This window comes from Nothoprocta perdicaria, unplaced genomic scaffold (assembly GCF_003342845.1).
Source record: "Nothoprocta perdicaria isolate Ctin4 unplaced genomic scaffold, notPer1 scaffold_362, whole genome shotgun sequence".
NCBI lineage: Eukaryota > Metazoa > Chordata > Aves > Tinamiformes > Tinamidae > Nothoprocta > Nothoprocta perdicaria.
This window is the reverse complement of record NW_020455602.1, coordinates 429,224-442,637: the sequence shown is the minus strand read 5'-3', so window position 1 is coordinate 442,637 and position 13,414 is coordinate 429,224. Positions and strand designations below refer to the sequence as shown.

The 13,414-nt window shown below is 42.8% G+C and overlaps 1 protein-coding gene across 1 annotated transcript in view; it reads left to right on the top strand.

Moving 5' to 3' along the window:
- CCDC80 (coiled-coil domain containing 80) overlaps positions 1–11,580 on the top strand; it is an 18,276-nt gene extending 6,696 nt beyond the window's left edge. Inside the window, exons 4-8 of the mRNA XM_026044427.1 lie at positions 4,044–4,180; positions 4,679–4,827; positions 8,295–8,398; positions 9,908–9,988; positions 10,859–11,580. Coding sequence (XP_025900212.1) covers positions 4,044–4,180; positions 4,679–4,827; positions 8,295–8,398; positions 9,908–9,988; positions 10,859–11,205 — 818 coding nt within the window. The 3' untranslated portion in view covers positions 11,206–11,580. The remainder of the gene's footprint in view (positions 1–4,043; positions 4,181–4,678; positions 4,828–8,294; positions 8,399–9,907; positions 9,989–10,858) is intronic.
- Positions 11,581–13,414: the final 1,834 nt, after the last annotated feature.

Genomic DNA, 13,414 nt, shown 5'->3' with positions numbered 1-13,414 from the left:
GTTTTCCTAGCCCTAAGAGTTGATTTTGAGATGTTCAGAAAGTGAGGATACTCCACACGAAGGGAAGTCCAGACACGCTTCCCTCTCTGAACTGGCAAACAGACGTAGAGGGAGATTTCAACCATAGCCTCTACAGACCTTTCACATTTGCTCGAGCACACCTGATACTAAAAGGTTTGCCATTTTGCAAAGGTATTAATCTCCCTGAAGTTCTCCCTGGGTTCTTGCCAGGCTGTTCAAGTCTTAAAATGTAGCTCATTTAGCCTTATCCACAGCCACATTTAAAGGGGGGACAAGGAGGTAATCTCTCTTAGCAGCTCTGAGATAACTAGTGTCAGGTCCTGATGGAAAACTCACCAACGTCAATGGGAACTTTTACCTTGATTTCAGTGGATTTTGGACAAGGACTTTGGGTCTCAGTCCAACTAAGCACTTAAGCTTTGCTTAAGCAAAGCACTTAAGTGCAGGGGTCACTGGAAGCATGTTTATGATTCCACTGCCCTCTACATTTAAAGGTTAATACCAGATTAAGCGCTTTCCTGGACTGAGGCAAAGAAATAATACAAAAGCTACTAGTTTTGCTTATGATTCCCCCGCATATTCCCTATCAAAGTTCATCTGGTTTTATCAGACCTCAGAAAGAGATGTGTGAAGGACTGAAAAGCTGAGGACAACAGTCTCTTCCAGAGTAATTCAGCTGTGGCCTACAACTAGCCGGAAGATCATAGATGTGTAACCGGCTTCCTGCCATGTCTCTACTGCCCTGAGGGTCTACATGGGGGTCTTGTGTCCCAGAAGGATGAGGAGTCCAAATCCAGCTGCAGTGTCCACTCTGATGCCTCTTTGCCGTATCTGGAGTGGGAAAGGCCTTTCCACATCAGGCCCGTGCTGCTGGAGATCAATGCCTGTGTATCTAGACCCGTCTGCATGTCAGTGGTCTGCACAGGGTTACATATAGCTCCACTCTGGCTAGTAAACATTCGTTCTCTCTGACACAGACCATGCTCTCTGACACAGACCATACTCTTTCAGCCTCTTCCCACGTTAGCCTACAGCTGGAATTTCCCCAAACCACACAAGTGTACAACTGCGTTCTGGGACAGGAGGAATTAACTTGTTGCACACAGGAGACTTAGAACAGTGTAGGTTGAACCTTGGTGGATACATGAAAAAGTGACCGAACTTCTGCCCCAAACAGCAAATACTGAGCTCTTAAAAAGCCCAGATAATATAAATGTCCTTCTATTTTCCTGTCTCTCTTCCTTCCCCTTCTTGTTTGCATGACTTAGGGATTCACCTAGTGCTAGTGAAATATAAATGACAGCAACAAAAAGGTCTATAAAAAAGACTTTTCATCTGAAATTTCAAACACATTCATATGTAGTGAGTGAAAGACAGTTCACTAACACTGTTTGCCCATTTCTCAGTTTCAAGCTAAAATGAGGCTGATGGCCAGAGCAGTGTCCTTCTTTTCTTCATCCCAAATTAGCCATGCAGTCTTTTTGTTTCAACTCTTGGAAGCAGCAATTTAGTGATATAAAAACCAATCGAGGGCTAGAAGCTGCCTACCAAAGCCAATACCTGACCTTTTAGGTCACCAAACTGCCACAACAACTGCGGAACCTCATTATAGCCTCATTTGAATTATTTCTGAAAAATAAGCCATCTTCCTGACTTATCTCGTTGGGCTAGAAATGTATGAAAAGGTTTCCGCGTTCCCTCGGGGACCTTTTCAGCAATGTGAGAGGTGTTGTCAGGAACCAGCTGACAGTCTCATCTCTGTTCTTCATGCTGATCCCAAACATTACTTATGCCAAGGGAGGATAATGAACTAGAGAGAGGTGTTGAGATCAACCCTTTCTTTTTCTTCTTAGAAATCCTCTCCAAGTATGCAAGGTAGGCCAGCCTTCATGGCTCTTTTTTTTTCTCCCCTGACACACTATTCTTTTCTGTATCACTGTAGTAATCTATTTTTCTCCTTTACAAATTTCGAAAGAAAAATCTCACAGCAGTGAAAATCTAGAGTATCACAGGTCAGTTTGTTTAAAGTAGTGCACCCTACAGCTGTTTTCCATCATATTTCCTACTGCCATCTCTTGCATTATTCTACCTCCAGATATCGCAGTGAGAACATTCTGATTTTGCTTTAGAAGGGAATTGTTTGCAAGCATCAGTATGAACTTTTACTCTATGTGTTGATGGCAAATCAAACTTGCCATTAGTTGCAGATAAATATTCTTTCTGAAGTACTGTTTCTGAAGTTTTGTTTATGAAGTACTGATGCATGATTTACAGATGTTTTATTAAATGAATAACTGATTAGTAAGTCCAACAACGCGTGAGGAAATGGGGAGTTTACAACATTGCCTCTAATCCTTTATGAAACTGTCAGCTGAGGCATAAAAAGCCTTGTGCAAACTTACAAATCATGTCAATAGTTTGGTGAGTGTAACTAGATTTACAATTTTCTTTTTTTTCTTTCTTGGAATAAGAAATAGGTTTTGAGTGTGAAACCTAAAGGCCAGGTTCTGATCCAAACATCTTCACAAAGTCTGGATTTAGGACTTCTGTTTAGCCTATCACAGAGATTGGTCCCAGTGCAAAACTTGAATCAGATCAATAGGCTCCTGAAGCTTATGAATGTTTAGAAATTTATGTAAAATACCATATTGGTTAATGAATCACATCTTCTCCAAATTTGTAACGCAGTTGTTGAACAAACACCTTCTGTTGCTGTCTGTATAATTCAGATCAAATCTATTTGCTGGTGGGTAACTGTGGAGCAAGGGACCTTTTGATTCTCATCCGTGATGAGCAATAACTTTTCTGTTTGACTTCAGGCAGATCATTAGGCCACGTTTGAGATCTCTAAGTGAGGATATAAATATTTATATCCCAATGGTGTTGCAGGGCGTAACCAAGTAACCACTGCAAACAGCTCTTTGGTCTTCAGGTGACAAGTGCTTCATTTTGCTTCATTTGTGCTCGGCCTCACCATCAGCTTCCCAGGCCCCAGGATGCATGCAGAGGCCTGTCCCAGCTTTGTCACAGCGCTGAAGCGCTGTGCTGGACACTGCAGCTGAGCCTGAGGTCATGACATGGAGGCTTTGAAGACGTGGCCCTAATATAGCCTTTTGCGGGGGAAGTCAAGAAACTCAGTACCTCCAAAGACTTGCACTGCAGCTGTTTCAAACTCCTCTCTTTAGTCACAAGGCTGTAACTTCGCAAATACATACTCAGAATTTCTTTTGGTATTTGTCATCATGTTTTGGGTTGGGGTGAAAGTTTTAGGAAGAGTGTATTAGTCATGTTTCATACTGTGCATAGGAAAAGAGGGGTAATGTTTCTAGTTAAAATCTTTTTAAAATCTTGTTTCTTGGCTTTTTTAGAGTGATTCTGTCAGGGGACTAGGGTGGGAAATCATCATGTGCAAGAGCGAGAGAGGAGTGCCACATCAGGGCTTTTATAGAGGGCTGGAGAGCTGGAAGTGCCATGTCCAAGACAGAGTTCCTGGTTTCTTGTAGTCCCCATGACATTTTTGCAAGACTGGAAATGCTAAAACTGACCCAAATTCTCTATGCTGTTTTATTTGGATATGGTGCTTTCCAGATCCTGTCCTAAACTGTTGAACAGCTTCTATTTTCTATTTCAGAAGTGGCTGCATTTCAGGAGCTGGTGAAATGATTAATACATTAATGGGAATATATATAAATATGTTTGAAAAAGTCTCCAAGACCTTTTTTTTTTTTTTTTTGGAAAAGAGCAGGCAAAGAGCAGTTTTTTTCAAAAGCAAGTAGAAATGTTGAATGATGAATTACACATTCCCTAGGGCAGTCTCATTTTCTGAAAATACTGAGATTGAAACCTGGACATTGAAAAGCCATGGTGCCAAAAGTCATTGCTGSTTTTGAAGACCTGGCTTATGCAGCAGGAATAGAGCTTTTGAAAGATGAATTTGCCCCTGTCTTCCAAGCTAAAGTTAATGGCAATACTCTGTGTGATTCCATGACTATTTTTACTTTTTTTTTCTGTTTCATATTAAGATAACGAGAAGCCCATGAAAGTAATCGAGGATGAAGATCTTGTGGACCAGCAGCTCATCAGTGAGTTGAGGAAAGAGTATGGGATGACCTACAATGACTTCTTCATGGTGCTCACGGATATCGATATGAAAGTCAAGGTGAGGGTTTGGGCTCTTGGAAAGAAAACCTTTGGGAAATTATGAAGAAAAAAGAAAAATTATAGAGGCCTGCTACCGGTTTGCACGCAAGACGTGAGACTGAGGCAGGATTTTGTCATTGCTGGTCCAGTGGTTAATGTAGCACATAGTAGCACACAGTAATGTAGCTCATGGTGTTCTAAAATACACAGTTTGGCTGCTTAGTGGGATAATAGTGTACTGCACATCGACAGTGTGCTATTTCAGTGGCCCTACAAAAGAGCATAATGACAATTTGTTGGCTGCAATGGTCTGGAATGGACAGTTATCACACCACGAAAACTGAAAATATGCCTCTTCCAAGAACAGTCTGACTGCAAAAAAAATACATGTTTTTTTCTATATTATCTGGTCTGTTTTAGGCCTTTGAATCTTCTTATATCCTTCAGTGTCATGATGCATGCATAGAGACTGCTAATATCTGCATCCTTTTCTGAGTCTGTGCTTTTTCTTTAACAGCAATACTATGAAGTACCCATAGCAATGAAGTCCGTGTTTGACTTGGTCGACACCTTCCAGTCACGAATTAAAGACATGGAAAGACAGAAAAAAGAAGGCATTGTCTGCAAAGAAGATAAGAAGCAGTCCCTTGAGAGCTTCTTATCCAGGTATTACCTTCTGCTCTTATCTACTGCTAGTCCTAACAGTAATATTCTTCCTGTAAAAATACCCATCCACAAGCATTTGTAKTGATTCTTACGTGAATTAGCCTGTACCTGCAGTGTTCAGGAAATATAGATGCGGTCATAGGTGAATGCAGGGTTGCACACTACTCAGTACTGGAAGTTAGGATGCATATTCTGTTTAGTGACTGCATGTCTTCTGGGCACTAATTTTCTGTACCTAGTTTCCCCCACTGTGACATAGAGACAATGCTGATTTGCACCAGGAGAGCCAAGAGGATTAATTCACGGATGTTAGCTCAGTATTTTGAATGTATGCAGCCACAATGTTTATGTGTTTCTGTCATCCCCACAGTCTTATTAATCCCATTCTAATTCTTTCTATGTAGCTTGAATCAGTAACTAATTCTCCTTAACTTACTCCTTATCCTGCTTGAGATAACTGTTGATCTCTGCCAGTATTAGTCATGCACAGTATTAAAGGCCTTGCAGATGTCTCTTGTAAGCTGTATGAGAGCTTCTGCAGAGACRCCAACTTGTTTATGTAGTCTCTATAGGCCACGTTACTTATCTACCTATGAAACCAAAATGCTGTGTGACAAACACAGCTGGGCTGTGGGGAAATTCAGCTTCACGGCAGAGCTGTGCCGCTGGAGTCCTCTCTGTTACAGGATAATTTGTATGAAATTAGGGCTGCTCTTATCACTCAGGGCTCTATCTGTCACTACTGCATCCTCCTCACCTACTATCAGAAGCCACAGGGTACACTGCTAATGCCACATGGCTATAAAAGTAACTGAGACAGCTTGCTGGATTATGAAATGAGTGGGAAAGAAGCAACCTGGGCAGGCAAACAAATAGGTTGTTGGTTCACAAACATTTTAAAATTTGCTGGCCACTTCAACAGAAAGAACCTTTAGCAAGATTCACCCCACCCTCCTCACCACCTCCTGTTTAGTCCTCAGAGTGATTCACCCTCAAGACCACCAACAAGAACCACAGTTTGGAAACAGCTGTCCAGCACAGTAAAGAGCTTGTATGTCAGAAAGTAGCAGGCTCGAAATCCTTCTTTGCTTGCAAGCAGCCCTAATAATAAATACTCTTTAGAAAAACTGGCAGAAAAAAAAATGCAGCGTGGTACATCTATAAACAGAACCCCTGCTGCACAGAATGCATTTTTTGTTTGTCAAATTGGCATCAGGCTTTAAATACTGGGTGGACGTCACTGACCACGTCAGCTGCTCAGGTTCTCAGCAAGATTAACTTCAGCCTTGTCCAAGACTATATTCTCCTCTGAATGGAAGTCCTGGCATCATCTCTCTGGGGCTGCTTGTTGGGAAAGTCACTTCTAATAATGAAAATATTAGCCTTAACAAGCCTGGCTGGTGTGAAAGGAAACCCTGAGAGCCACAGCTGGCTTGAAAGCCATATATATCAGCAGGAGAGCCTCTAGTTTTGGGGGAGTCCCCAACAACTCACTGGCCGTACTGCCGTCTGGAGTCACAAACCAGAAGGGGATGTAAAATAAGGAAGAGGAGAGCAGAGTGCACACGGGGAAGAGGGTTTTGGCAGTGTTGTCAGGACAAAAGCATTGCCTGTGCATCCATGTGAGCTCACTGCAGCTGTCTGCATTAGCTGAATACTTTCTTTTGCTGGTAAAAAGTGGCCCCAAACAAGGGCTACAAGCCCCAAACAGAGACTACCTGGGGAAGGAGAGACAACAGGAGTGATTTTCAACACTTTCCAGCTCTGTGTATTTCCAAGTAAGTTTCAAATGGCTGGGCAATGAATTGAACTGTCCAGTCAACAGGGTCTGCTGTTCTGATCTATTTTTCCTGACTCTCTTAGAAGCTGTATGTAACCTTCAGGGATGCATGTCATACAAGGAGAAATAACTAGACCCCATGGTCTCTTCCAGACCTGCTTGATATGATTTGTTCCACCACAGGCAAGGGGCTCAGCTTTGTCCTATGCATAAAGGAGCCAGGTGGAGAGGGAATTAGTGAAATAAGTCTCTCTCCTGTGTGTTACAAGTGCAGCTGCTAGACACTCACTTTTATCATTTAATCTTCCCATGGCTGAATTTTCCGCAACTTTTTTTTTAATATTGCTAATGATAATATACTCACACACACAMAAAAAAAAGACTCCTTAGGGAATCCTAAAGGAACTTACAAGGAAGAATTCACCCTGATTTATGCCCTAGAAGAAACAGATCCAACAGTTTCATTCGCAGTCCTTGCTTACAGGCAGCCAAGTATTTTTTTTAATACAAAATGGCACAACGAATCTTTTTTTTTTCCATTTTCAAAAGAATAACCCATTCTTCCAAGCAAGATTAAAATTGGTTTTCAAAATGTTTGATTTTCAGTCATTCAGCTTTTTTTGTTCGTCCTTTTCATTTTTTTAGCAACAAAAGCACAGATGATTAGGCATCCCATCCCCTGCTCTTTCCTCATCTTCTGCAGTTTTGAGCAAGGCCCACCATATTTTTTCTTCTCTCAAGTGGAGGAATGGCTCCAAGTGGAATGACCCATTGAATTAGCCTTTACTTTGAGATCTTCATAAAGTGCTGCAGAAAGGCAGGCTATGACTGTAGCAGAGCAACATCTGCATCCATTTAAAAGATCATTTCCTGCTATAAAAATATCCCCGCAGCTTTGTAAATTCCTATAAATCTGCTTTATTTAGGTTTAGTGAAGAAGTACCTTTATTCAAAAAAGGGGTTATGTGGAGAGTATTAAATAGCCTGATAGCCAGAATTTTAAAGAGGTTACGAGTGTCCCTCTGCCACTGCCCTTCTTCGAGAGGACAGTGGAAGGTGCTCCTGTGGGTAAAAAATAGGGCAAACATTAACAAAAAGTGCAGGATTTACCCTACTGTCCCATACCTGCCTTATATACCCACAGGTTCATACTAACTCATTCAAATATAAGCTCAGATTTAAGCATTTTGAGTGGGCATGGTAGGGAAGGAAAAGAGGTCATTGAGTATTTACAAAGGAGTATGAGTTATGTCTGAAATGAAGATACACCCTAATTCTCAGACAGACCTTGGACTGCAAAATAACTGAGCAGTTCCAGCAGCAGCGAATGACGTCAAAGCTAAAATGTCTGGTGAGAAATTGTACTGAAATTTTTCTTTCTTTTGAGTATACAGTTCTAAGCATTGTTCAGTCTACTGAAGGTGACTTTGAGTGAAGATCATAAGATCTGCAGTGTTAGTTTGGCCAAGCAGCCAAACTGCAGCTGTTTCTTTGAGAGTTTTGGAGCTGCACAATTGGAACAGGCTCTATCCTTTCCCAGCAATGGATGGAACTGGGAAGATCTGCCATCTAGCTGTTACTTGGAGGTTGTTACTTAGAGGTTAGACACACCTCAGCCTACAGAGAGCAAGAATCTCTCAGCTCACAGGCCATGAGGGTGCCCTGCTGCACTCCCTTCTGTTTCCAGGTTCCGATGGAGAAGGCGGCTGGTGGTGATCTCTGCTCCCAGCGATGAGGACTGGGCTTACTCCCAGCAGCTTGCTGCCCTCAGTGGACAAGCCTGTAATTTCGGTGAGTCAAAGGAAAATATGCTCTTGCTCCCCTAAACCACATCCTTCCTGGTGATGTGGTGGATTCCTCTGCTCAGGGCTGAATTTGGACAGTCTGAGGAGCCAGATAACTGAAAAGCTTGCTGTAGCCGCTCCAGTGCCAATGGAAAATACTGTGCCTAGCAGGTAGCACAGCAAGCTCTGATAGCCACAGTGGTCCCTGGACTCCTCTGTGAGAGGCAGAAAAGGGTTGGGAATAAGGAATAAAATAATAAGGAATAAAACTGCTGGGGCTTGCTCTTCTAATTTCTTCTGATTGCACATATTAATGATGCAAGTACAATGCTTTGGGAAGGGCACATGCTCTCATACTCAGCTCCAAGGTGAGACAGGTATCAGGGAGATGCCTGGAGGTCACCTTTTTTTCTCTTCCTTCCTTCATCACCATCCAAAACTGCAAGAAATTTCACAGGAGGCCACTTCAATCCAGAAATGACCCTCCCAGCCCCATAACTAACAGGTCCACAAGATCCACCTATAAAGTCTGTGGAGAAGGATGGGCTCCTTCAGGAGGCATTTAGGAATAAGAACTGGAAACACCCTTCTTTTATGAAGCCTAGAGAATGTCACTCCTTAACTTAGGCCCCTCACATAATGCAAGACTCTGGCGCTGTCCAGACTTGCCTTCTGCAATACAATGGAAGAGGTCCCACTGAAAAGCCCCTTTTGCAATACATTTGAATTGTGACTGGAGAGGGATCTGCACAATCTCATATTTTATCACACTGTTTCTTTGTAATCACCCAACTTTCATTCAGAGCTTCAGCATCATCTTATTTGGTAACTACCAACACAGACTATTTTAAAAGGCATTCTGAAGAGTAGAAAATGACCAAAAGAGCTAATTCCCTCCACGCTTTCCTAGGAGATGCAATGAGTTCCTAACCTTTGTCTTCAACAGGCATTCTTAGTGAAGCAACGTATTTCCAAGCATCTCATCTCAAGTCCTAAAAGTCATTATATCAAACATTGTAGCTCATACAGATTCATGTTTCACAGCTGGGCTTGGCAGCCTGTAAGATCACTTTTTAAAGCAGAGACAACAGTCCAAGCCCTTGCTCAGAACAACTGACACAAATAAATGCCTGTCCTAAGCTGTATCTCGCTGTGATTTGCCGTTTAGCCGTGGTAGGTTATATTGCCTCGAAGTAATTTGCCATGGTCTGGCTGCCACGCCAGAGCTTTACTCATGGCCAAAAGAGTGCAGAGGCATTATACATGTTGGGGGTAGACTCTGCAATTTATTAGTGTGCCGGATGCTTTTATCCCCATGTTATAGTACCACATCAAATGCTGTTGTCCCTGGGATACCGGTAGCAGCCTTTTTGCAGCTGTCACATTTACCAAACACACTCACTTATCCTCCTATTTGGCAGAGATTATGTGAGTGACAGAGAGTGCAGCGAAATCAGTAACTCTCTTCTTCATAGAGAGCTGGTGAAACTCAAGACCTCCTTCGTTTCCTTCACAGGTTTGCGCCACATAACTATCCTCAAGCTGCTAGGACTTGGAGAAGATATTGGTGGTGTCTTAGAGCTGTATCCCATCAATGGTAAGTGACTGTTTCCAGGTTCCTCTGCACTACCCACAAAGGGCCTAACACAGAGAGACTCTTTGCTGTAATGTTTTAGAAGAATAGATTGACTCTGATTATAGTGGGGTTTCTTCTTCTGTTTCTATTTGCTTGATTTTATTTCTTCTTGTTTGTTTCTTAAACCCTTTCTTGATGTTCCTGCACTAAAGATACATGGCTTCATCAGGACAGAAAAACCCAAGGACTATCTAAATGGCATCTCACATTTTTAACCTGAACTAAGGGTCTCAGATATCCCCTTTTCCTGCCTTGAGGCAAAGATAAGGGATGTCTGTGGCTCACGAGTTAGCAGGGCTCGGGCACACCAGTATGACAGAGACCCAGGAGCTTCTCTTACATGGGTGATCTCTCCTCATCTTCCTTCCCATTCCATCCCAGTAGGCGGATTCGGTGCAGCTGATCCTAAGGATGTAGCAATTCATCCTGACTTTCTTTACACTGTCACACTTCAATTCTAGTCATTCTTGCCCTGTATCATTTTTTTTCCTGTGCTGTGTATGTGAACCAGTAACTCAAACAGCACAGAAGCCAAAGGCGTACAAGTGTGTTGGGCAGCAAAGAAACACACATAAAGAAAATGGTACTGTAATACCATTGGCCTAGAGAACAAAGAAAGGCTTACCTAAGCTAATGGATCTATTAAAAACACTTCCTTAAGAACACTTCCTTAGCTCACAGCCCAACAACCTTTCATTTCAGAAGCAGGAAATTCTACCAACTACTTGGCCATATTCTGCCTCACATTGCCGACTCATTTGCCTCCCATCTGATGCTATTTATTTGCCTAACCAAACTACCAACACTGATCCTGCTCTCGTCCTTTTCTAGGAAGCTCTACTGTTGACCGAGAGGATATCCCAGCCAACCTGGTGAAAGACATCCGAAACTACTTCCAGATCAGCCCGGAATACTTCTCCATGCTGCTAGTTGGGAAAGATGGAAATGTCAAATCCTGGTACCCTTCCCCGATGTGGTCTATGGCCATCGTGTATGACCTGATTGACTCCATGCAGCTGCGGCGCCAGGAAATGACCATCCAGCAGTCGCTCGGCATGCAGTGCCCCGACGACGAGTACGGTGGGTATGGTTACCATAGCTACCACCAGGGATACCAGGAAGGTTACCAAGACGACTACCGTCACCATGGAAGTTACCACCATGGATATCCCTACTGAACAGAACAACTTAGCCCTGTGCCTGTTGTCCAATAGCTACGCAAGCAACAGGCGGGCACGCGCAGAGAGTCCTCCCGGGCCACCCAAGTATCCCTGCCTCCTCCTTCAGCCACGGGACATTGGGCATTTGCCTTCTCGAAAATGCACACACTTTTACAGTGAAGCAATTCAAACCAGTAGTATTGATGCTTTAAAAAATAAAGACTCCTTTATATTTTTACTCCTTTATAAACGAAGCGCATCAGCGGTTGCTGTTTGTTTTGTATTAAAGGCAAACAAAAAATCCCCACAGCCCCAGTCTGTGGACGCAACTGTAGGGCAGGACATGAACTGTACAAAAGACATTGCTACGCTCTTTTTAAAGTTTGCTTTTTTTTTTTTCCTAAGGAGAAAAAAATAAGTATATTTATTGGAAAGTAAGAATTTTGCATTGTGCTGATGAAGAGAAGCAAAGGACACGTCAGGACTCTCCCCCAAAATGGGAATTTTAAGAAGCATGGGGCAAGTTCTTTAATAACAATTTGAAAAATCCTTTTTAAGTGCCTTATCTAAAAGGAGAGCATCCTTTTTATAGGGCATCACCATTGTAATTAGCTGCCTTTACCAATGAAAAGTTTCTGTGGCTGCAGCAGGTTTCTACCAATGCAGTACAATGGAAAGCTCTAAGTGCAGAACTTGCTGCATGGCCAGTTACTCTTTTTCTTGGGGTCCCTGCTCTCTTAGGTCCTGCCCACTTGACAGTTAAATCCAAGCTAATGAGTGCTAAGTTGAAACACCACCTATAGCTAGTATTGCCTGTATTACAGAAAAGTGGAAAGCTTTATTTTCATCACAATGCAAAAAAAAAAGATCTATCGTTCATCCGTATTTTAAATGAGTTGTAACCAGCTCTCTCAAGTAATGTTTTAATTAAACTGTTCTTCTAAGTTTCAAATTTCCTTGTCTTCTCATATCCTCCTCTACAGAAAGGAAACAAAACAAAACAAAACCACTCCACAAGGCACTAGAGATCAATTATTTCAACGGTGTTTGGGAATAAATTGCTCTGCCACCTGTTAACCACCTCTTTCTCTGCCACACTTTCTGGAACAGCTTCCTTCCCCCTTTTCATTGGTGTCTCTTAGACATTAGACGTGTCACGCTCTTGTTTAAGTCACTGGTAGTACCTGTGTGCACAGCCATGATTCATTACWGCCTGAGTTAGATTTCTACACATTAAAGATGGCAGGAATATTCTGAATGGTAGGCCTCAAACACTTTTGCAATAGCACAGTGGTCATTTCCAATGCAGAAGGCTCAGCTGCCCAGTCATGCTTCTTTTTCTGGAGTCTGGGACATGGATGCATCCTCCCTCATGGATCCATGTGACAGGGTATTTTTATTATTTTTTCCAATCCAGCAGTACAGCCCAAAAAGGGCACACTCTGCAGGATGATGCCTAGTATGTTCCCTAGCATCTTACGGAGCCTTTTTTTTCCTTCTGACATGGTCAAAAAGTAAACCTGGACAAATCCATAGTTTCACTCAAAGCCAGATGCTTTACTTAGTCACGGAAGGTCTTGCCCTTCTCAATGCCTAGAAAGCAGACACAGATATGAAGAGGCCACAGGTCCTGGCTGGTTGTCTCCTACCCTTCAACGCTAGACACCCTCTGAGACAGGCTGCCCTCAGTCCCAGCAAAGCACAGAGGGCACACAACAGAGCTGCACAATTATCTCCCTCAGATTTACAACCAACACTGAGCAGGGAAAGGGGGCATTTGAAGAAACCATTCTGAAAAGCCTGTCGTCTGCAGGGTGCTTCCCAGCTCTGCCTTATCTACAATATTTTAGCAGTAGCAGGCAGGGGATAAAACAAAAGGCATCGCAGTACAGAAGTGTTTCTTGAAGAAACAGGGGAGGTTCCAAGGCGCAGTCTCAGAAAGCAAGTGCTTGCTGCATCCGTGCATGGGGGCCAGCGCCTGACTGCTTGGCCCAAAGCAAACACAGAACAAAGGCTGCCAGGTGTCCAGCAGCCTCCTCCTGCAGACAAAAGCAGCAGCAGCTTTGCAGTGTTTGCTGTCAGGTGTTCGTTTCAACATGAAAAACAAGAATGCAGAAAATGTTCAAATGAAAGCCCTTTTAAACTTGCATTACAAACCATGAGCTGATGGAAACCAACATCCTGTACTGGGCAGGAGGAGTAGAGAAACAGCTTATCAAAAGAGAGG